The 25,037-nt window shown below is 44.1% G+C and overlaps 1 protein-coding gene across 1 annotated transcript in view; it reads left to right on the top strand.

Annotated features, from left to right (window-relative positions):
* Window positions 1-25,037, top strand: part of LOXHD1 (lipoxygenase homology PLAT domains 1) — a 150,357-nt gene that overhangs the window by 13,595 nt on the left and 111,725 nt on the right. The window contains exons 2-5 of the mRNA XM_054809183.1: window positions 1,519-1,633; window positions 2,645-2,656; window positions 10,893-10,973; window positions 11,776-11,960. Coding sequence (XP_054665158.1) covers window positions 1,519-1,633; window positions 2,645-2,656; window positions 10,893-10,973; window positions 11,776-11,960 — 393 coding nt within the window. The remainder of the gene's footprint in view (window positions 1-1,518; window positions 1,634-2,644; window positions 2,657-10,892; window positions 10,974-11,775; window positions 11,961-25,037) is intronic.

Consider the following 25,037-nt stretch of genomic DNA (forward strand, 5'->3'; position numbering starts at 1 on the left):
AGCCCATAAATGAAATATCCCAAGCCAAGGGATTCTTAAAATTTAGGCGAGCACAGATCATAACTTACTGTATTTATTATAATAATGTCCCCTTCCTGTCCTATTTACATTCGTGGAAACATGAGGTTAGGAAATATTGCAGTATGTTTTACTGTCTCAGTGCAACAGAGTTGCTGGAAATGAGGAGTAGTTTCTAATCAGTTTTACATGAGTGGCCTGGGTTTTGCTCTAGCACTCTGGCTCCATGTTTTTCCACAGTTAAAATGTTGATTTAAGTTAAAATGGTGATTTAATTTCTTCTCTGTGATGCTTTGAGGGAGAAGTCTTAGTAGGACAATATTTGATGCTCAGAGTAGAGAGTCCCAATATGGTTTTTGTCTCTTTTGAATATATATGTGATGTAGTGAGGAAAAGATGGGCATTAACAAAATACGTAACAGTTCTGATGCACCCGTGAAGAAGGACATTTTTACAGCAATAGTTCTGAGAGATCACATACTTGGCAGTCAGGCTATGCAAGATGGAATAATGAAAGTTCAGCCTTTCCTCCAGCTTATAGGTCTAAGCCTGAAATACCGTTATAAGCTAATGACCACCATGTGGTGTAAAGCCAAAAAAAGGCCATCAGGATGCCTGGTCTGGCCATAGGCAAAGTTTTGTAATTTCCTCCAATGCCTTCTGTACTGAGCCAACCAAGACATGTCCTTCAGAAAGGTAACCTCTTTTCAAGCCTTAAGTCTCGTTCTAACTTCACTTATCATCCTGCTTAAGAAATGTGTGTCTGACTGTAATTCGAATCTATCTAGCTTTACCTTCTGGCCATTGGATCTTGTCGTGCCTTTCTCCACTTAAGTAAAAGGCTATTTTAACTTGTGTGTCTCCCAAGAAGATACTGATGTGTGGTAATGAAGTCACCACTCAACCTACTACTTGGAAAGATAAATTGATAGAGCTTTCAGACTCTAATTTCAGTGTTTTCCTACCTTATTTTCATCATGATTTACCATTTGGTCTTTGGTAAAGTCTCCAGAATAACTGAAATGCAAACTTTCTGGCTGCAGTGATTTCTCAGCTTCATACAAATATTTTATCAGAGCAAACAGGAAAGTGTGCATTGCGTTGACATGTGCATAAATGAAAAATGGCTCAACAGCTTTACTCTATCACTTCACATAAATTCATCTGTTATATGTAATACATGCACATGCATTACAGTGGGGGAGGCGATGTGTTCACAGAGTTGTGTTTTATTTTCAGCAAAATCTGTCCTAACTCAATCCCTCTCTGCCCAAGTAAAGTCTCTCCAGCAGTTTTAATTTGTTGAGATAACTTTCGCTAATTATGCTCATCCTTAGCAGAGGATGCCCTGTCCAAGAGATGGGTTCATTGTGGTGATGGGTGCAGAGATCTGTCTCTGAGGTCTGTATTTCTTCTCAGGTGTGGGGATGACCTGGATCTATAATGTATAGGGTGAGGGATTTCTCCTGTTGTCCTGATCTTTCTTTTCTCCTTCCACAGTTTACGAGGTGGTGACAGTGACGGGAGATGTCCGGGGAGCAGGAACTGATGCCAACGTCTTTGTCACTCTCTTTGGAGAGCTTGGGATTACTCCCAAGACTCATCTCACAAGCAAGTGAGTATCTGGAAGGAAATCTGTATATTTGAGGCCTGTTCCTCAGTAACTTTTATTGCATTTTGATGAAATGTAATATTGTGCTTATGGATGCGGAGGGAATAAATCTAAAAGGTATTTCAAGATCACCAGGGAAATCTGAATATTTACTGTTGCATATTTCTTACCAAATCCCTCGCAAACCTGCATTCCTTTCTGTAGGTGGAAATGTGTGTTCAGATCCGTATTATATAAGGCTCGCACTTGCAGGGTGTGGGGATACTTGCTTTTCTTAAAGCTTAAATTAGGAGCTCCCAATTTAGGAGCTGAGACTATTCATTGCTTGTTGGAGTGGGCATGATGGGCCATGTTCGCATGCCTAAATCCCCCTGAGGTCTCCATGCTAAGTCACGTACAGAGATAAGAGTCCTTGAATGTTTCTGAAGAGTAGCTCAGTGGGTTTGAAGTAATGTTGATCGAAAACCACCCACAGCCAGCCATAGGAAATCTGAGGCAAGCAGAAATGGAAGAATGTAAGCTGCTTCCTAATTTAGACCGGTTCCATCCTATCTGCTGTATGCTTGGTTGCACATCGCTGTGGTGGCATTGTTCTGTTTTCCTCCAGCTGATGCCAATGCCACCCGCTGGATGCAACTTCTCAATTCTTATCACTGTGTTGAACTTAGTGGAAACTATATTTTATAATTTAAGAACCTACTATGAGGTTTTTTGTGCTCTCAATAGCTTTTTTAAAAACAAACAAAAAAAAGCATCAGGGCCAGCAGGTGCTCAGCTCCCATGAAAGCAAGGTGACTTTTAACAAGGTCCTAGCTCTGCATGTACTAATCTCCCATTAGTCAGACAATTGCACTAAAATAAAGCTGAAATCCGTTCTCCATGGGGTGTAGGAGAGGCTGTATGTCTCTGTTTTTCAGTGTTCTTATAGTTTTGGTTTTCTTGAAAATGTGCTTCAGAATTATTAATCCTGTCCTAATGTCACACGGTAACTTCACATTTTCTCCATTTCTACAGCACCGACAAGAGGTACCTGCAGCTATTTTAAATTTTACCCTCAAAAGAGCTTCTCTTCCCAGTGAAGCAACTCAAACATGAGAGTCTGTAAAGAAAATGATATGGGAATGGTAAAGAAAATACATGAAATTTCAGCCCTGTTTGCCATATTTGAAATTCAGAAATCAGAGCTAGGCAAAGGAGTTTTATTATCCCAGCATCCCTAGAAACACCAGGGAGAACTTGCTGATTGTATATTATATATGAATACAAAATGCTTTGTCTCTGTTCTGTGATTCCCATCCAGACATCCTAATGAAGTTATAAAGCTGAATACCGTTTCTCTTGATTTAACAGAGCAGGAAACTGAGGCAAGGAGGTAAAAGATGACCCGGTCCCATAGCAGCTCAGTGGCAGAGCTGGGAGCAGCAGCAGTTCTGTTGCGGGAAGAGTTTCTAGCACCCAAACCTGCTTCATAGTCTTTGGCAAAGCCATCAAAGCAGCATCTGCTTTCCAGGGAGTTTTCTTTTGGTCAGCATTTACATAAAGAGCCATTTCATTTTGGAAGTCCTCTTCTGCACGTGGCTATGGGAAGAATCTAAATATTACCTTAAAAAACCCCCAACCCTGTATGGTCTTTAGAGAAAAAGTCGAGAGATGCCCATAATAGATTTCTTAATCAGCTGTGGCCTTAAATAAGCCTCTGGTTGTACAAGTCATCTTTGCCGGTGCTCTGGTTAATGCCTGCTCTTTCCTCCTGGACTCAGCACTTTTTTTTGTGAAAGAAAGAAAGAAGGTTCATGCAGGGACTATTTTAGGTTGCAGCAGCAGCAATCTGAGCTTGTTCAGGCCTGGGTTAGCATTTTGGGCTTGGTCCCTGTTGCTGCAGAGAGCAGATGGCTGAGGTGTTAGTAAGCAAGGATGAAAGGTATGGGAAGCCAACCTTCTGCAGTTCAGGGCTCTTCAAACCGGTCCCGTAGGAGGTGACCGCTAGAACTGCAACTACAGCTTTCCCGTGGGGGTTTCCCAAACATCAGCAAAATTTCTGCATCTCTAAGCAAAATCTGGCATGTTACAGTTCTTCATCGAGGAACAGTGAGAAAAAAGATAGTCTGAGTGTAGGAGTGTCTGCAGACCTGCCTAATTGATAGGCTTGTCTCCTAAATACGAAGGAAACCCTGAAATAGTCAGTTTGCCCCCAAATTTATTATGCAGCTTTGTGAATATGGCAAAAGGATGGAATCTCATGCATCTTTCAACTAAATGTTTACACGAGTTCACTTATGACTGCAAATGCATGACATTTTATAGGTGTTAACATTTCCCCACGTATGACAGAAAGCTAAAATACCATGCATTGCCTAAAGATGGTACTACCATTTCAGCTTCTGGTTAGAATAGGTTTTTCTTATTTCTTTTGTGATTGTGTGCTGGTAGTGAAATACATGACATTTCAGATCTTTTTGTCATGCACGGTAAAGGGAAGACATGGCAAGCTGATGAAATATCATGTGTTTTTACCATTGGCCAACAATAAGGTAACTGTGAAAAAAAGACACGCATCTTCATCGTGACTTGTCAGGAGGAACATCAGTTCTGGAAGTGGCAGCACCCAAATTCTGTCCCAAAAGGTGCATTTATTTAGGCAAGGTGTAGCCAAGTAGTGTTTGGGTCTGGGAGGGACTGGAATGAATCTTCCTTTGCAGCCACTGTCTGCCAGTTTGGGGGGATGGTAACACCTCCCTGCCGGTGCTGGAGATGGTGGACGGGTGCTGGCGAACTGCTGCTCGGCCCCAGCCACTCTTGGCAAAATCCCGCATCAAGCCCCATCTCAAACAACTCTCCAGATCCCCACCCGCCATCCTGCACCAGCTACAGCTCAGTCAGAAGATAAAAGCACTACCACAAATGAGTTTCTTTCCATGGGCTCCATCATGGGCACATGGGTGGACACCAAGGAATTGCTTGGTGGCATTTCGGCAGTCACCGAGACCTTTCCTACAGGCATGAGCTTCTCCTCCATGGTCCAATGCCAAAGAAGCAGTGCTGATCCTCCATAGTGTTTTATTTCTCTTGGCTCATGTGCTTTCTGCCACGCTGGGGTTGAGGACCGATTGCAAAACTCAGCTGGGAATGCCACTGCTAGCTCATTCACAGTATTTAGTAGCAAATTTATTTATTTGTTGTTAGCGTAAACAAATCCACTTTTCAGTGTCAGGCTTACCTGGTCCAGCTTGTGACAACTGCGATAAATATTCATGGGGATATTTTCCTTTAAAAAAAAAAAAAAAAGAGAAAGAGATAGAAAAGATTTAGCAGCTTTGGCAATCTGAAAGGAAGATGAAATAATTGGTAAGTGACAGCTGGCTTCTTACTGAATTTGAGGGCTGTGCAGTGGATTTTTTTTTTTTTTTTTAATTTCCTATGCTGAATAACTTTAATTGGCAATCCCTTCTACCTGGTCTTGAGTCACTGCTATACAGAGCTTTACCTGCTCCTAATGCCAGCAAATACATATGAACTGCAGAGTATGTTCGTGACGGTCTTTAGAGGATGTTAATGTTTGTAGCTCTACTACAGCTAAGCCACACAGAGTTGCAGAAGATCTGATTTTGTTGTTTAACTGCTCTGGTATAAGTAAACAAATCCAGAGAAGCAAGCTTATTTACTCTGAATAGTTAATATAATAAGTTAGAAGTGTTAAAAAGTTGGTAGAGAAGGGGCTGTTCAGGCTAGGAAGCAAGCGAGCCCCAAGTGCACTGGAGAGGTGAGTTGCAATACCTTTCCTTTAATGACAAGTGGTGTTTGCTATTTTAAAGCTGCTTATGCATCTAACTGTACTGTGATTGATGCCTGTACAAATCTGCAGCCTATACACTGCGCTCTGAAAGCTTAATGATCTGGGGCAGCGTTAAGTGACAGCACACTTTATATTCGCTTCTGAAAAAAGAAACGAAGTGGGAAATTTCTCTCTCTTGCTCAGGTTTATTGGCTAGCCTGTGTCTAGCATTTCAGGAACAAAACAACTTGAGAGGGTGCTTAGATAGCAGTGTTGAACCACCCAAAGATAAGAGCTGGTAGAATTGGCATATGTATAAATTATAATCCACCTGCAGCTACACACGTAGCTACAAGAAAGGTCAAGCCTTGGAGGGAGAAATTTACTCAAAACAGGCAGATTTTTAAGGGAATTTAGCCGCTAGACCAGGTCCCTGCTGATCAAGTGTCAGCAGCATTTTTCAGACTGTAAAAACCTGGCCAGTTTTCCCCATGGGATGAGCATAAGGTGCCTCCCTGGAACAAACTCAAGCTTTCTGCCTTGCTCAAAATCCTGCCCCTATCCCAACTCATTAGTCTCAGTCTTAACAATGTCTGAGCTCATTCTCATTAAAATTTTCAAAAGTATTTCTCCATTGGAATGGGATAGAAATTTTCGGCAGAGTAAAATTTGCCCCCCAATTTGGCAAAGTAGGTGCAATTCAAAATGTAATTTAATATTAGGAAGTGCTGAGCAACCTTTGCACTGTTATCGATTTCACTATTTGCTTTGTATACAGTTTCTCCAGAATATAACAGCCAAACTGCAGACAACAAAGACATAAAGCATAGCTAAGATTATCTAAATTAAATACCACTGGTTTATTTCCCTTACGTAAATCATGCCACCAAAGATGAAAAACTGATATTAAGATACTGCTGCTCCTTGCGGTACAAAGTGTGGGAACGCATATCCAATGTGTGCTATGAAGGCTGCTGAAATCTGTGCTGGGAACACTTGTGGGTCAGGCAGGGGCTGCTTCAGGGTGCCCTGTGGCACTTTGTAAAGTTTCAAGGTAAATTCAGACAGAGGCGCTCTCAGTTTTTGGGCTCATGTTAGGCTCCTGGGTGTCATCCCGCTGCTACCACACTGAGCAATTTATCTCATTCAATTAAATCCTTTCAAGCGGGACCATTTTTTTACTAATTCTTCTGTGCTTGTTTAAGCAGGATTCCTTCTGCTGGTCAGGTTATTGGTAGAAAAAAAGAAAATAATGTCCTTGGTACAGAGACGTTTGCAGTCGCTGTGCTTTTCAGCTGGTTTCTTTTCCATCTGAAGTATTTTTGGACGCATGCTGCCTTATGCAGTATTTCCAGCTGCCCATTGACTGACGTTGTCAGCTTCATGACAACAGTCTAGGCAAAATATTTGCAGACCGAACTCCCTGGAGTATTCCTTGCTCCAAGAAGGAGGTTAATGATGCTGCTATTGGAGCTCTGTGTTAAGAGTAAATATGGTTTGAACATACGTGTTTTTTTGCAGTTAGGCTGTCCGCAAGTCCATCCAGGCCAGTGTCATGTCTCCAGGAGTGATCGATAGTGGATGTGTAGGGAGAAACAGTTGAACGAGGCACACACATCATAAGGATTTTTCCAATATCTTTTTGCATCCTGTGGCAAGCTGCCATCTTAGCCAGAGGTCTGATAACACAGATACTCCTATATGCATATTGGATCATCTGAGGATGAGCAGGGCTGGATGCACTTTCAAGCCAGGAAAACGGCAGGGATGGACCTGTGCTCATCCCTGCCACCTGTATATGTTGAAACCATGCTGCCCACCCCTAGTCCATGAGAAACTCGCCTCCCATGAGATAGCAGGTGAGCCAAATGACATTTATTTCTCCCTAGAGAGTGACAGGCTGTAGGATGGTTTTTGCTGTAGTACCTTCTGAAATCATCCCCGGTACCCAGCTCCCTCTTGCTGCTGCTACTAAACATTAGTGGCAGGATCAGGCAGACCTGCGGGCAGGGTCGCAGGGAGATGCCACCAAGAACTGACTCTGATGATTTAATGGAGCATCTTTAAAATTTCGTTTGAACCGACACCCACGGTAACACTTTGTGCTTCCGTGCAGCCCTTCAACCACAGAGCTTTTGCAGGCTGTCCTGTGTGTCCAAAACATTGTCAGATGAAACACCTAATAGAAATGCAATTGAAATGATCACTAATGCAGTGATTCAAAGTTAGATTGGTTCAGGTTACTCCATCACTGCTAAAGGTTATTATTTTTATGCCTCTGCTGTGATCAGTACCCAGGTTTTCCCTCTAAGAGCTCAGCTCTGGAAAGGGTGCTGTAAGCCGATCAGAAGTGAAGACTATTTTCTACAAATATTCAAAATTTCTATTTCAAATGTGACTTTCATTTAGGTGGTGGGATTAGCTCTTGTTAATTCCCCTTTATTTGGAAAAAAAAAAAAAAGGTGATTTGCTAGTGCAAATGTTTATTTTATGTACTTTTGCATTTAAAACTGCATCATTAAGAGTTTCTTGTCAACATACCAAGTAGTGGTGAAACCTTCATGGCACTGGCTCTGTTGTCTGTGCCAATGGCCTACAGAAGAGATGCATGCAGGGATTTATAAATACTATGCTCAAATACGCACCAGTTCTTGTGGTGTGTTTTAGCAATGTGACCTATCCAAACGGGGGACATCATGGTCTAAATCACTGTACATTTGCAGTACCACGAGCAGTGCAACCTGCAGGCAATCGTTCAACCAAAAAAATCTGAAAACAGCTTCACATACAAAAATATTTGAGAATTTAATATATTAATCTTTGGTGAAATTCCGTGGATGTTTCTTATAATGTAGTAAACCACTACAACAGACTCTAAAAAACAGCTCCTAAAGCCAATTAAATATGAGAAATATAAAAACTGATTGAAACATATTTCTGAAGTCGCCTTAGCCTCATATCCCAGCCAAACGATAGGGATCCAAGTGAAATTCTGCTGATCTCCAAGTGTTTGCTTATGGCTAGCCATGCCCAGTCCCTGGGTCTGAATCCAGTCAAACCTGAACATTAGAAATTTAGTGCTGCAATTTCCATGTCAGATTTTTCCCTGCTTTATTTGTCACCAGAGCTGTGCAAGCCAGTGTGCCACATTGTTTGGTGTAACGAGTTCCTTATGGTAACCAGGCTATGAATTTCTTATCCCAGCCCCAGCCTAGACCAGACTCTGACACAGCCCAGCTGTAATTTCTCCTCTTTTTTTTTTTTTTTTTTTTGGATAAGGTTCAGTATATCCATTCGCATGTTCCCTCACACTCTCTCTTCCCACTTAATGCTAGAAAAATGCTAGAGGTAAGGATTGGATTTTTCCTTAAAACATTCCCCTTTTTTACAGTGTTGATGCTGCATATCCATCTCAAGGGAAGAGACTTGTCAAATCATTTCTACCTTTCAACATCAAGGCTTCCCCAGAGTTTGACTCCTGGACCACAGTCACGTTTCCCAATGCTTCCCCCAGCTCTTTCAAGATGCATGAAGCATCTGCTTCATGGGCACTTTGGGATGACCACTCCGTGCTCCTCCAACACTGGGTTTCCTCCCCACTTCTCTCCCACCATCCCAACAACCAAAACAGCCCAGCGCATTGGTGGGACTACCATAGACTAGCAGCCACCAGGACCAGTGCACTGAAAACTTTGGGCTAATTAGTCTCACTTAATACTTCTGTGGCATCTCCGTAGCAATCTGCAGCACTGCATCGATCTCCGGAGCTGATGCAGGGAGAAGCAGCTGTCATTACGATGCTCATTCAAGCCTGACAAACTAATTGCCTCGCACTCGCTGACTGTTTTCTCTCCGACAGCCAGGTTGAGGGAGGCTGGGCTGGATTTAATTGTCTCTTGTCTTCACGGCAAGGTTAACCATTTTAGCCTTTTCATGTAGCGGCGATGCTCCTGGCGCAGTATCTGAAATAGCAGAACGGAGGAGGAGGAGGGCTGCATGTGCATTTGCAGAACACACAAAATAACCTTTAAACAAAGGCGCATGCAGATCCTTCAACGATGCGGAGAAGAGAGCTGAGCAAAAACGAACTCCCTTGCTCAGATTATTAATATTCATTATCTTTCTGAGAACAAGCTGCTTGTCACTGTGGCTTTATGCTGCTGAAGTGCTGTGGTTTCTTGTTCATTTTAATGTGACTTGTGGATTTCGCTGTGTTTAATCATCTGTAGCAATGCTTAGTGGCCCAGGTGAAATTAGGGCCCATCAGGGAGGGCAGGTGGGAGGGGCTGTGTCTTCAGAGCACGGATGGCTTTTGCCTGGATGTGGTTTTGTGGAAAATATGAACTTGAAAAGGATGGAGGTGCTTGCCAAAGATCACACCACAGGCTGGAGGCTGAACTGGGAATTGAATTCTACATCCCCCGACCAGAGCCAATATACTTTATATTGCCTTCCACCTGCACCTGTGAAATGCAAACTGCACACTTAACACTTCACAACAAAATCAAACTAGTCCCTGTCCTACGTTCGTTTTGCTTTGAATGAGATACAAATCGTAGGAGAAAGCTGCAAAGGAAGTTTCAGTGGTCTTTAAAAAAATGTCAGGATGGGCGTGGAAAGAAACCTTTGATGCAGTCGGATGCTTTTATTTCTGGCTGAGCTTTGGGCAGATCTGCTGCTCTGCAGGGAACCTGCTGGGCTACAGAACCCCTTCGCTCCATCACCAAGAGTGGTTCCACTCAATGCCTGGGAGCTAGGATGGCAGGAGAGAACACCTCTGGGAGTGGGAAACAGAGGTGAAAAGCATATTGTGAAGCAACTGAGGTGGAATTGCAGGGGTCCAGATTCACCAGGGTCTTCCATGTCCAGCCATTGTCCAACAAGGGCTCATCAATAAGGGCAAAACAAAGCTCTGACTCGGCCATTCCTAATGAGCACTTACCAGCCACCCCGGAGGGGAGCATCTGAAAACATCCCCATGTTTTTTACTGTTACCTCTATGTTTTAGCAACCAATGGGTGGGCTAGCAGAGCTGAGGAACCAGAGACAAGGTGTTACCTAAGAGTTGGAGTTCTTTACGTCATTTTTGCTTCATTGGCGCTTCCCTGAAATATCTTCACTGAAGATTATTTTCAGACATCTCTGAAAGCCACTTGCTGATGGGAAAGTCTTACAGGTTCCCCTAGCTCTTACCTCTATGGTCAATTTAGTTGAGGATGTTGAAAAACCTTTGTCATGTTTTATTCTTGGAGGCGATATGGAATGTGATCCAAGGCTTGCATCTGCTTGGGCCAGCATTGCATTTCCCCCAAAGCTTCCGTCTCAGTTTCTGGAAGGACTCTTAGAGCTCGAGAAGGGAAAAAGAATTTTCCAGTGCTAGAAACAACATTTCTTCATCCTAACACACTAGCACTCTGTCAGGCCACAAGGTATGCTTGCTGACAAGGTTGTTATTTGCTTACCACAGCTTTTGGTGCATGTGTATTACAGGAGCAGCACAGCTTTTGAGAGGAGCAAAACAGACGTGTTCCGAGTAAAAACCAACAACGTTGGACAAATAAAGAAAATAAGGTATCCGCTCAACGTTACTACCATGGTACCTGCTCTGTGCTAATTGAATGACAGGCTGTAGAGGCTTTAGCATTGCCATGTTTTATTCATTAAGGTGCTCTTACCAAGGTGAAGTTAAGGGGTGGTAAAAGTTGTTTACTGCCTAAGATTTTAACTGAAGCGTGAAATCACCTATGGTATTACGTATAGCTATCCACAGTCCCCACCAAGAATTGTATTTCTGTTGTACGCAGTCACGGAGGAAGGCTTTTAGGACTGTTTTTATGTCCCGATGGAGGTACATGGGGTTCACTATCCCCTTTCACTAAATTAGTGTAATGTAAATAATAATTATTATGTTTAACCACCATCTGACTGACCTATATAGAATTAAAAATTAGTAAGTAGTACAAAGAAATCTGGGAAAATGGGAAAAGATGTGTAAAACAATGCAAGAAAAGAGCAGAAAGGGATACAGGGTGGGACGAGAATCATTTATGTTTTAAATATGCAGTATAAGATGAATGAATGCATAGGTTGAATAAACATGCAGGTGTGTGTATGTTTGTGTACATCTCCTTGCAGATAATAGCTCACATATGCACCTATGATATCTGCCCGCAAATATATATGGAAGTTTGTTATTTTCAAAATACCCCATAAAAGCCCATAAGTCCTATGAAACACTTTGGATAGGTAAGTATAAACTGGCATTTTGTGTATAGTTGCTCTAGCCTTGCATAATACAAAATATTCCACGAAATTACAGTGCTGGCAGCCAGTCTTAATCAAAATATCAAATCCAGGGTTGTTGTTCTTCTAGGATTGAGCATGATAACACTGGGCTGAACGCGGGCTGGTTCCTTGACCGCGTGATTGTGACCGACATGAACAGACCTCACCTCCGGTTTTACTTCCCCTGCAACAACTGGCTGAGCAAGGAGGATGGGGACGGACTGTACGTCAGAGACCTCATTGGCAGCCTGAATCCCATGGATGTGCCCAAAAGTAAGGGTTTTCCAAAAAACTTTGGCTTTCTGGTGCCTTGTCAGAAAGGACAGGATTGTTTTCAGGTGACTTCAGCCATATAAAATGTAATCGCATAGTCTACGTTGAGTTTTATTTGTAGTCACCGGAGAGAGAAATAGGAAGATGCAAGATGCCTCCAGAGGGTAATTCTTTGTTCTAGTGTTAGACTTGACATCTTAGGGTGGGACAAATCACTATTTGGAGAAGCTCTGCTCGTTGGTTGACCACTGAAGTACGCTCAATGACTACTTTAAATTAGATTAAATCATAGAATGGTTTGGGTTGGAAGGGACCTCAAAGCCCATCTAGTTCCAACCCCCTGCCATGGGCAGGGACACCCTCCACTAGACCATGGTGCCCAGAGCCCCATCCAGCCTGGCCTTGACCACTGCCAGGGAGCCAGGGGCAGCCACAGCTCCTCTGGGCAACCTGTGCCAGGGCCTCACCACCCTCACAGGGAGGAATTTCTTTCTAACACCTAATCTAAATCGACCCTCCTTCAGCTTAAACCCATTCCCCCTTGTCCTGTCACTACACTCCCTGATAAACAGTCCCTCTCCAGCTTTCCTGTAGGCCCTTCAGGTACTGGAAAGCCACAATTAGATCTCCCCGGAGTCTTCTCTTCTCGAAGCTGAACAACCCCAACTCTCTCAGCCTGTCTCCATAGGAGAGGTGCTCCATCCCTCTGAACAGCTTCGTGGCCTCCTCTGGACTCGCTCCAACAGCTCCATGTCTCTCCTGTACTGGGGCCCCCAGAGCTGGACGCAGTACTTGGTGGGGGAGTCTCACGAGAGCAAATCTCTACATACAGATGAGAGGCATGCCACCCTGGAAGATGTAGCTGGTATCGTCGTGTGCTATCAGAAGAGGCAGCATGGTTGCAGTCTTGTGTATAATGTTGTTTCCAGGCTCTGGTGATGACCTGCAGGAAATTTCCATAAACAAGCCAACCCTCTCACTGTAATTCTATGCCAGTTTACTGTATGTGTATGATATCCATATTGAACTGGTGCCTATTTTTCAGAGTGGTTTTAAGCTAATTATGTTGAAACGAAGCCAGGACAGCTTGCAAACCAGACATGTACTCCCAAATTGATATCAGCGTGTAGGCCATGTGGTGATGTATAGTGCATGTAACGTGAGTGGGAAGACGATCGAGATGTGAAAGTGGAGCCAGCAAACCAGCCTCAGGTGGTATGTCAGCAGTTTATCTGCAAGTGCTAATGAGGAAACTGAGTTGTGTTTCCCTGATGACCTCACCAATGCACCGCTCCTTTCTGGGAGATTAATTTTGGGCATGGAAAGTGAAGTAGACCTGCCACTAGCCACAGGTCTGAGGGAAAGGACAGGTATAGCTTGGTGCAAAAGAGTGGAAACTTGTTTTTTTGCTAGTACAACATAATTTCAAGAATAAGTAGTAAATTTCTTGCACTACTGCTGTTGACATGATTGCTTTGGAGTGTTTGTTTTTTTTTTTTTTTGGTAAAAATAGTTTATTGCCAGGCTTAATACAGTGCTTTGAGCATTGATAGGTGCACTAGAAGAGCCAAATATTGTTACATTTATTGAGATCCTCTTTAAAGTTCACAGTGAAACAATACACCATGATGGTGTGTTCCTGAATTGTTAAATCATTTTGCTCTAAGAAGATACGACCTCCTATAACAGTTTCAGTATGTTGAAGACATAAATATTAAAGGATACTGCATGTGAGTTAGTGTGCACAAATAACATCTGTTGACAAGAAATGCATGTGGGAGCATTTTATAAATGCAGACCCCTCCAGGGTGGCTGCCACAGGGGAATGAGATAACATCTAGAGATGCTCTGCTAAAAACCCACCTAGTGATTGCTGGGACTGTGCATCCTAAAATCCTTTGCTGCTCTTTTATCCATTCAGTTTGTGAAATGGAAGAGTTAAGGACAGTTGAGGGGGAAGGAAGGGTCTGGAGAAGGTAGTGGATGAGTCAAAGCAACACACAATTAACGAGAGGTTCCCTGGAGGAGGAAGTCAACCATTCAATCTTAATAGATCTTTAAATGACACAACAGTTTATCTGAATTTATTATTGCTCCTGCCTGGGAGAGCTGATTCAAAGGAATGCCTGTGATTTCCTCCATCCTGTTCAACACCTGTTTCTCAGCAGGAAAAGATTTGTGGGCTAAACCCTCAGCTGGTAAAAATCAGTGCAGCTCCAATGAAATTGCTGTTGACCAACTTCGCATTTCACCAGCTAAAAAGCTAGTCCCAAGCTCTTGCTCTTCGGGAGAAGTGATTTTGGGTTGTAGATCAGCTACTCACTATGTGCTTGGTCCAGGACAAATGTGAATAAGATTGTCTCCTGCCTTAAGAGTATGAAAGAAAAGATTTATCCAGGCATTTGTCAGAAATGCATCTGTTCTCGTTGCCATTATCAGATAAAAACCCCCACTTTTGAGTGGTGCAGGCTGGATGCTCTGCGGCCGTCTGTACAAATGGAGGGAGCTGGGCTGAGGCCAGAGGCACGGGTGAAGGGTTGGATGCTTTCCAGGTGGCAGCTTTGAATCTCTAAGAGGAGAGGGTTACCTCAGCTATCTCAGGTTGCAGTTCCTCTTGAACCATAATTAATGAAAGATAAACATTCCCAGGCTGCTGAGGTGAACTGTCAACTGCGAATGGAAATTTATCTGAGTTCATTTGTCTCCCTCTGGATCCGTAAAGGTCTGAAACAAGATTGTGATATGATTTTCTTTGTACATACAAGTAATTTGCCATAAATTTGGTTGGTTTTCTTTTTTATTTTAAATGGATTAAACAGTGGTGTTTACTCTTGGAGTATTAATATTTTCCAGGCTACTAGGCAAATGAATAATTATGTGGTTTGGTGATTTTATGTGCCTGTAAAGAAAGATTAGTTATTCCCTTTTAAGTCTGTGTTACCATTAGCAGTGTTGAGTGGCACACTCCTTCCTTTTTCAGTCATGTCTCTTCAATCACTGTTCCCCTCTCTTCTTTAGTTCCTCTTTGAAAACCACCCGGGCACTGTTGTTACAGACCTTAGTCTCATGCTTTGCTTTCATGCTCCATTTGCTGCCACAGTCTGGTATGTTTTTGGAGGTAACCAAACAAGTTTCCTCTATATTCCCTTTCCTGAGACATCTTCAGCTTTTGATCTTCTCCCGGAGAGGTTTCTCATCTTTGTCATGAGGATTTAGCTTCCTCTCTTGAACTGGAGGTCACTGCTGGGACGTGCGTCTTCTCTGTGATATGTGTAGGATGTGGGCTGGAGAAAAAGTAAATTTTTTTTTTGTCATATTTTTGCTTTGTTGAAGCTCTGTAGAGGCGTTTGAAGCATATTTGAAGGAGATTTTTGGTGCTTGGACAAAAACCTACCAAACTATGGGGAGACTCAACCTCTTTCTTGGTGAGGAGCACCGGCCAACCAAAGAATCCCTGCAGGGCTGTGAGCTTTGAAGAGGTTAGTTTAAAGGAAAAAAAAACAAAACAAACCAACAAAAAACAAACCAGAAGCAATATGAAAAAATGCAGAAAAGAGTATGTTCCAAAAAATAGTCAACATATAATTGAAAAAGTGGACACAAACACACAAAATGAGTTCTTTTCATGACCCAAATAGTGTTACTGAGGATGGCAAGAATAATTAGTGATTGCAGATGCCTGAGTGATTGTATTTAGTTATCTCAATAAAATGGCTCCTGTCAGGTTCCTTGCTGAATGCCACACATTTCTCAAGGAGAACAGGTTACGTTTTAAATGTTCCTGCTTGAATGATCCTCTATTCCCTGTATTCACATCCATGGCATCATATGCCCCTCGCCTTTTGACAGTGATAGTGCCACAGATTCTTATTTACCCAGCAGCTGCTATTGGCAGCCTGGATTAATTTACATTACAGGTATTAATTACAAGGAAGGGCTATTGTTCGTCCTTATGCTGCTTCGCTTGAGTTTATGAAGCCTTAGGATTGTATGACTGTGGCTGAGCCTTTATGCAAGACACCAGCTCAAAGCTGAAGTCAGGAAATGGTTGTCCTTTGAGTGTTGTGAGTTTTGGATTGCTCTGAGGGTATCTGATGTCCTACCAAAGCAGTGGGGGGAGACCAGCATTCATAATAGCTTGTAGCTGCATTAATAAGAAGTACTGACCCATTGGAGGTGCCAATTTGGGAGCCAATTTCCAGCCCACTGTTTGATATCTGCAGACTACTCATGAATCAGTCGTGCCACTCTGTGGACAGACCCTTGTGTCTCCCACCCTGTGGAGACTTTAATTTGGTTGGACTTCACCCTGCTTTCCCTGGCAGTCTGCAGCCCCAGAGCTGCTCTGCACCCTCAGTCTGAGCCCAGTACATGGCATGAGCACCATGATGGTTACCCCACTGGGGTGAAAGATATCTCCCGGAGCCAGGCATGGCACTGCCCATGGGAACCTGCTGCAGGTGGGACACCAGGGTCATGTCTTCCTCCAGCCCTCTGTGTGTGATGGGTACAGCTTTTATCACCCAGCAGTAAAGCAGGGAATCCTGAGATTTGGTCTTCAGGGGGATTGCAGGGTGCCATTGTTTAATATTTTTGCGAGGCTACATTTTGTCCTCATTCATAAAAGAAGCTGAGGTTTGGTCCCGTTATGTCATATGTTAATTATCCACAGGCTATCTTCTCTCTGGGATAACAACAGGCTGTTATCACCATCTAGCTGGTTGAGGTTAGTTTAGGTTCTCCACAGTGTGACCTCCAGTTTTCCTCAGAATGAGGGCAAAAGTTGGGTTAGGTATCACCAACACATATTGGCTACTCTTGATTACCACTGAAATCTCTCCCTAATCAAAACAATTATCTGTACTTGTTTGTTTTTTTTTTTATTGAGAGAAAGCAGGAATATTCATTTGCAAAGTGGGCCTTTACTCTCCTGCTTCTTAAAACCTTGTTCAAGAGCACAGATATGTGAAAACTAATTCAGGCCTCTGTGCAATTGCAATTTCTGCTCACCTGTCAATTTTTGGTCAAGTCTTGCCAACCTGCCTGTTGCAAACAGAGTTCAGAGCCAAGGACTGATTTCCAGCTGGCTCTTTGGCCGTCAGCACCCTGACATTGTTTAAGATTGGACACGATGGGTTATAAATGTGCATGAGGCAGCAGCTCATGTCAAACTGTTTCAAGGCTGCATATTCACAGTAGGACAGAACCATGTGTGTGACCTCAACCTGTAAAACTCCTCCATTCTCTACTTTTTCTAACGTTTTTTAGTAACGAATGTGTTTACAATGGGTGCGTTACACAGCACGGTACTGAGGAGCAGAGCAGTCACAATGCGTGGCACACCCAGACCTTGAGGACAGGAGCACCCAACATAATTGTGTTGCCTTTATTTTTTCCACACTTAAAAGTGTCAGGCATTGGTCACCTATTGTTTTTTGTTATTATAACTACTATGTCAAAAACGGATTGCAAGACCACATTAGGTGTAGCTGTGCTGCATCTAGGGCTAAGTCTACACTGTCTTTTTCAGGCAGACATAAGTCTTCTGCCCTCCTGAGACAAGAAGCAGCTTTGAACTGGAAGGTCGATGTTTGTGTCAGTTCTGGCCTGATTTGGGGTTGATATATGGTGCATCCGAGAGTTTGCATGGGTATGTCCTAAGGGGTAATGGCTGTAAGGTCACAATGAGCAATTGGGAACTGGATTCTTGTAAAGGCAGATGAGTGGTGAAACATGCCTGTGTGCTTCTGCAGGCAGAGGATAGCCTTGCCTTTAAAAAATGAGAACAATATTTATTATAATTACAAATGAGAGAAGTTCAGCCGATCAAGTTGCAGGTCAGCCCCAATCCATTAGTCTTTCACGAGTTTCTTTGAATCATTGGTCTGTCCTCATCTGGAGCAGTGTTAATGAGATCACCCGAGGAGACTTGGGCAGTTTGCATTCATGGTGGGTCAGAGGAGAAGACCACAGGCAGAGAGAGCCGCAGAACAGTTTCCTTCAAAGGCAGGAAAGGCAGGCTGTGCACACGAAGCAGCAGCCTGTGCTGGACTTGTCTGCTTGGTGTGGTTTTGACAGCATCTGTGCAAGCACACCTAGAGTTACAATGCCCTAGATACTCTCTGAGGTTTTTAGATCCACTAGGACCTAAAACTCATATATTTGAGCCGGGAATGTGAGCTGTGTTATTTCTTTCCTCTGCGCAGGAGGTTTGTGTTAAGATTTCACAGTTCACTGTCCAGAGTATTAATGTTGGCTGACTTAAGACTTACGAGGCACCGACTTGGCTGTGGCTTGAGGAAACACTTGGGGAAGCAGGTATTGATGCACATGCTTGACTGACAGCCAGTAGCTAAACCTTTCTTGTCCCAACGGGATACGCGTGTCCCTAAGGGCTGGACTGGATCTGAACTGCAGCTGTGGCCAATATTTCTCAATAACGTACTGGTGCTATATGCTCTGATAAGGAGCAGCATTTTGGATGCGAGGCACTGGTCGATGACGCCCTGTGGGCTTTGCAGCCTCATTCTATAAAGCACCAGGTCTGGAGAGTGGGATTGGCCCCTCTCCTGTCTCCCCCCGGTCGTGATTCAAAGTGAGGTGTCATGTTTTGGAAACTTTCATGATCAGAAAAACAAAAAAGATTATTTCTGAGGATGTAGGTGGGGGATGAAATATTAATAGGTGTTACCTGCTCATCAAAACTCATCCTTATTTACATTGGGAATTGGAAGTATATAATCAGCACAGGAAAATGCAGCTAAATATATTTCTGAAATAAATATGAGTTGTTTACTTTTCAATAATGGTGAATACCCCCTGTATGAAGGATGAGGCCTTGCTGCATGCTGAGATATTCAATAAACAAGGTTTGTAAAGGGAGTAATATCTTTTACTACCCAATTGATAACACTGGAAAAAAACTGTCTTGCTATCTGGCACACCGAGTATCCAAAAATGTTGTCTTTTTTTGTTGTTGTTTTCCCAAAAATACTTCAGTTGGTCTAATAAGACCCTTCCTGCAAGCTTTGCCCATCTTATATCACCACATCTAAAATGAGGCAGGTATGGACATTTTACTTGTAACATATTTTTTGTCTGTTGTTTTGTCTCTAAAGATGGGTAAGGGCAATGAGAAAGTGAAATGTAGAAATAAAAAGGAACTGGTGACTTGTAAAACACAAGGAAGACAAGATGCACAGAGCTCAGAAATGGGATGGAAATAGTGATTTGTAATTCATATAAAGTACCTCAAGTTTCAAGAGAAAAAAATTTGGAGAGGCATGAGACATCTCCATGTGTGGTTGGTATACAGAGCTCTACGTATCCAATACAAAACAGACAGCGCAGCATGTTTGTGAAGATTTGTGATAATTTTAACAAATTATGTCTAGATATCAAAATTATTTCAATTATCAGGTTTGAAATAAAGTAACTTTGTTTAAATATCTTATTTATACAAAGCAAGACTGAAGTACAGTGATAATAATACGATTTTAAACAATAATGTAAAATTATTTCACTCTTCGTTCAGAGCAGAAAAGTTTTACCCGAGAGGTTATTTTCAGTTATTTCCCCAATTTTGATAATAGCAGATCTAGGGGAAGCAGGAAGCAGATATTTCTTCTGTGAAATGTCTGCATTTTGTTTTGTTTTTTTTATGGGTACCCACCCTGGGGCTGAGCTGATGAAAAATAATGAGAAATCTTGGAGAATTAGATGAACAAGGATTTCCGCACCGCTGTCACAGGTTGCCCTGTGCTAAGATCCATGCCTCTGCAACTAAATCACTATTGTCTCTTGAGCAAGGCCATTTAAAGCTCACTTCAAAATGTCATCATCACTTTGAAGTCGCAGTAGGAACATCAGTTTAGCATATCCTACAAGCAAAGACTCCTGCATGTGGTAGATTGCCTCTCACAGGCTTTGCGGAGGGATGATCTGGGCTGAATCTTAATATACGATTCCCTCCCACCATGGCAGGGGGGTTGGAACTAGATGATTTTTAAGGTCCCCTCCAACCCAAACCATTCTGTGATTCTATAGTAACTGTTTTGATGCATACTTCGATTTCATGTAAAACGCACAAAAAATTGGGCTGAATCTTGTGGTCTCTGGGCTGGATGGGGAGACCAAACGGCCGAGTCCATTATAGGAGGGGCACGAGGCAGCAGTTGAGGATAATGCAATATTCAGCACAACAAGCACAATAATTTCCTTTTCCCATGTGTTATGCCTCCTTGGGTGGTGGCAATAATATCTCTTTCTTAAGAACACACTTTTAAAGAGGTCTTCTGAGATTAAGGAAATGCTGATCCAGGGTGGCGCTGGCCTTGCAGTCCTTGGTGCTGTCTCTGACAACGTGCACCCCAAAGCCATGCACAGGGTCTTCAGCTTTCCTCCCCAGCTAACACCATGTTTTGGCAGGGGTGCTCACGGCCAAAAGCAATGCAAAGGTCTTTCTTCATCAACATCCTCTGCGCTCCAAGTGTGCTTGTAAAATGCATTTCCAGTTTTAACCCCTGGTTTAAGGAACTGTTCACCACCTCTGAAGGTGCAGCTCATTAAGAAAGATAGCCGTCAATTACTCTTGACAGAGATTAATTATTCTCAAGCTCTAAACCAACCCTTTGAATTCAATGCTTTCCTGGGATGGGGAAAAGAAATTCTTCCTTAACTGTGCATTGCTTTCTGCAAGAACAGGCCACGCTTTTGAGACAGAACTAGTCCTGATGAACTCAGCAGGACTCCTCTGCTTTACCAGGGGCTGCTTTAGGTTCTCATTATGTCTTGCTCTGCATAGCTCTCTCTAGGGTCCCTGCTACTGCAGTAGAGAGAGGTGTAATGATGAGGGCTGGGTGAGTTTTCTTCTCCACAGTGTTTGCAAGGACGCCAGAGATAGTGCCATGTATGAAAATGCAGTAAGGCATCTCCACCAGAAGGTCAAGAGAAGCTCATCTAGGAAAAGGTGGTGTTAGCCTGGTGGGATAGGCTCTCTCCCAGGACAGACAAGGACTAAATTCAAATGCTTGCTGTGAATCAAGCTTGTTGGGAGGTCAGATCCCAGCTTTGTGCCTTAACCATAGGCTGTTGGACCTTTCAAGGTTGCTCTGAACAAGAAGTCTGGCTGTCACTGAGGAATATGCTGTCAGAAGTGGTATAAAGGAGCTTCCATTTTGACAAGTCAGTGCTTTTTGTCAAGAAGAGATTTTTTCAGACAATTTCTGGTAGGCTGGAATGAGTGACTCGTTCTGACAGCAAGGAACTGAGGCATATGGACACCAAACCACCTTCCCGAGTGCATGCAAAGAGGCTGTGGCAAACTCAGGTTGAAACTGCACCTTGCCTGCAGACCCAGCCCCCTTGCCTCTCCCTCTGGTATGAATTCTTTTCGCTTTTCATACTAACCACAAATGTATTTCTTTGCCAGCAGCAATTCAGAGACAGTAGTGGTGCCTCTACCCTACCCGTCCCCCCTTCTCTCTTCTGAAATCTGGCTGCTCAGTGATGAGCAGTACAGGGCGGATCTTAAGCATTGCCACCCTTGGGAGCGCTGCGAAAACAGAAAGATAATTGCTAGAAGTTGCCTTTTGAGAAGAATCCATTGCTGCCTACGACTAAGCTCCCTGCTTTCAACCCAGTGAGTTTTGCTTGTGAAGGCGGTGACATTTCTTAGTTGTTGGTTGCTGTGCTGCTGCCCTGCTCCACGGCAGGTCATGCTCAAGGGAGGCAGGCACGGATGTCTAGCAGGGAATTCACGGTGCCCTGCAGGAGGTGATAACTCTCAACAATGAAGCATGGTTGACACTGTTTCCCTGCCTAAATCCGGTGCTTCCTGCTGCTACAAACTCAGTAGCTTGTACGTAAACACCCCATCTAATGCCCCAAGTAATACTAGTGACGAGATTTCTCTAGGCAATTTCCCTATGGCATTTCAGGTGACCATGATATCATATTGCTAAATAAACGGCATTAACAGATGGCTGAGCAGTCAGCTGCAGCTTGCAGGTGGAAGGATTTGTCTGGGATGTGTCTGTGCATTTTCCATGGTTGGGGGCAGGAGAGAGGTTGCACAAGAGCACCCAGGGGTGCTGGGACTCGATAAAAAGATCCTGGGCAATGTGTTGGGCTAGTGCTGCACCCCGGCTCCTCGGGATAGAGATGGCAGTGGGGACAGCCTAGACAGGGTATACTGGGGGGTAGGAGGGCCGCAGCTCCATGCCCTTGCTCCCACAGGAGCAGTGTCAAGAGTGCCTGTAGCATCACAGCTCTTCATGAAAATAAATCCCTTGGCTCTGGGTGGAAACAGCCTGACTAGCCCACGGTGCACTATTCATCTTCCCCCTTAGCTGTTGAAAGCTGCGGCTGAGTTGATTAGTAATGGACAAGCTGCTTGACTGTCACACCTCTGCTAAATTAGTGCAGTGGGGTCATATCAGTTAGCGCCAGCCCACTGCTTCCCAGAGATGGGATCCTGGCAACGTCTCCAAATGCCTTCTTGGGACAGCTTTGTGTGTGTCAGTGTGTTGGATGAGAGATGTCAGGGGGAGCTGGATTGTCTCTAATGCAGCAGACACCCAGCTGTAAAGAAAAGGAACGTGCTGTAACCACACAGGACGTTTGCACTGGGGTGTTGCAATGGGAAGGGGAGAGAAAGCAGAAAATAGTTACTGCTCTTGCTAATAAATTTTTGCTAGCTGTTCTGCTCTTGGCATCTTGCAGTTCGTGCCTCTGAAGCTGCTGATTTCGCTTCTAGGAAAGCTCCCCTCTCCGTGCCTGTGCTGCAGCGAGCCTGCACTGCTAGATGGAGTCACAGCTTTTACCAGCTGTACATTAGCATTTCGCATGTTCCTGGTGCTAGGAGAAGCATTCAGAAAAAAAAAAATCCAGGCAACATCTTGATCTCTGTTTTGCAGATGAACTCAGAGCCATGTATTGAGATTAAAAAAAGCCAAGTGGGTATTTTTGAAGAGATGATGTTACTGTTTTAAATAATGCATGATTAAGGGCTTACACAAGAGGGAACAACATCCACCCATGCTTAAAATGAAGAGTGCTTGACTTCAGCCAGATCTCTGCCTGGCTGTAATGAGAGCCTTTCCCTGCATGCTTCTAGCAGCTGAATCCTCGCTGTCTTTTTGAGACGTCGCATCGCTTTCTATTTAAATTTGCACATTCACTATGTAATTCTGTAAGATATGCTGACGTATGAAGCACAGAAGGACCCCTGAGCAGAATGAAGAGCTGCTCTCTCTGCTGCAGCTGAGTGTTGAATTGCTTAGAGAGGGAGAGAATGCTGGCAAAAATTCAGCATGGCTCGGGATTGATTATAGAATCACAGACTGGTTTGGGTTGGAAGGGACCTCAGAGCCCATTTAGTTCCAACCCCCTGCCATGGGCAGGGACACCCTCCACTAGACCAGGTTTCCCAAAGCCCCATCCAACCTGGCCTTGAACAGTGCCAGGGAGCCAGGGGCAGCCACAGCTTCTCTGGGCAACCTCTGCCAGGGCCTCACCACCCTCACAGGGAAGACTTTCTTCCTAACATCTAATCTAAATCTATGTTCTTTGAGTTTAAAGCCATTCCTCCTTGTCCTGCCACTCCATGCCCTTGTAACCCGCCCTTCTCCAGCTTTCCTGTAGCCCCTTTAGGTACTGGAAGGTGCTCTAAGGTCTCCCCGCAGCCTTCTCTTCTCCAGGCTGAACAACCCCAACTCTCTCAGCCTGTCCTTGTAGGAGAGGTGCTCCAGCCCTCTGATCAGCTTTGTGGCCTCCCTTGGACTCGCTCCAACAGCTCCATGTCTTTCTTGTCCTGGGGACCCCAGAGCTGGACGCAGTACTCCAGGTGGGGTCTCACCAGAGCAGAGCAGAGGGGCAGGATCCCCTCCCTCGACCTGCTGGTCGCACCTCTTTTGATGCAGCCCAGGACACGGTTGGCTTTCTGGGCTGCAAGCGCACACTGCTGGCTCGTGTTGAGCTTCTCGTCCACCAACACCCCGAAGTCCTTCTCCTCAGGGCTGTTTTCAATCCATTCTCTGCCCAGCCTGTAGTTGTGCTTGGGATTGCGCTGACCCACGTGCAGGACCTTGCACTTGGCCTTGTTGAACTTCATGTGGTTTGCACGGGCCCACCTCTCCAGCCTGTCAAGGTCCCTCTGGATGGCATCCCTTCCCTCCAGTGTGTCGACCACACCACACAGCTTGGTGTCATCGGCAAACTTGCTGAGGGTGCACTTGACCCCACTGTCCATGTCGCCGACAAAGGTGTTGAACAGTGCCAGTCCCAGTACCGACCCCTGAGGAACACCATTCGTCACTGATCTCCACTTGGACATTGAGCCATTGACCACAACTCTTTGAGTGCAACCATCCAGCCAATTCCTTATCCGCCGAGTGGTCCATCCATCGGATCCATGTCTCTCCAATTTAGAGACAAGGATGTCGTGCGGGACAGTGTCAAATGCCTTGCACAAGTCCATATTGATCCCATGTGCTTCCTGAAGATGAAGGAACTAAAATTGTCCTGCACGCAGAGCTGAGTGGGGCATTTATGGGGGCTGGCTTGAGTGCACATAGTTTCAGAGTTGGAAACGTAAAAAAAATTAAGGGGAAAACCTGATGAGCACACATGCACAGGCATGATCCTGTGGTCCATTAAGCAGGGATGTGCTAAGACCTGAGTCAAAGACCATCAACGGTCTTGGATTAGCTTTGTCTGTGGAAACACATCATGCAAGGAGCATGGAGAAGAGGCATGCAAGCACATCCCATGCACCTCAGCCTTGCTTATATTTTAGGTGACAACATAAAACTCTTGCAGCACAGTGCCCTGTGATTGCTACCAGCCCAAAATGATAATCCAATGCATTGCCGAACTCTGCGGGCTCAGGAATCAGCCTTGTCAGAGGGGTCTTGTGCTGACACTCTAACAGCATCTTTGTGTGTATAGAGAGCCCTTGGGAGCACTTGGTGTCTGAGCAGGTTGTCAAAGGATGTCATTATAAACCTGAGGTTTGAAATATAGCTATGTTGAAGAACCTTTCAAGGCATTGGAGCTAGCAAATAATTTTACCAGGAT

This window comes from Grus americana, chromosome Z, assembly GCF_028858705.1.
Source record: "Grus americana isolate bGruAme1 chromosome Z, bGruAme1.mat, whole genome shotgun sequence".
NCBI classification, from domain to species: domain Eukaryota; kingdom Metazoa; phylum Chordata; class Aves; order Gruiformes; family Gruidae; genus Grus; species Grus americana.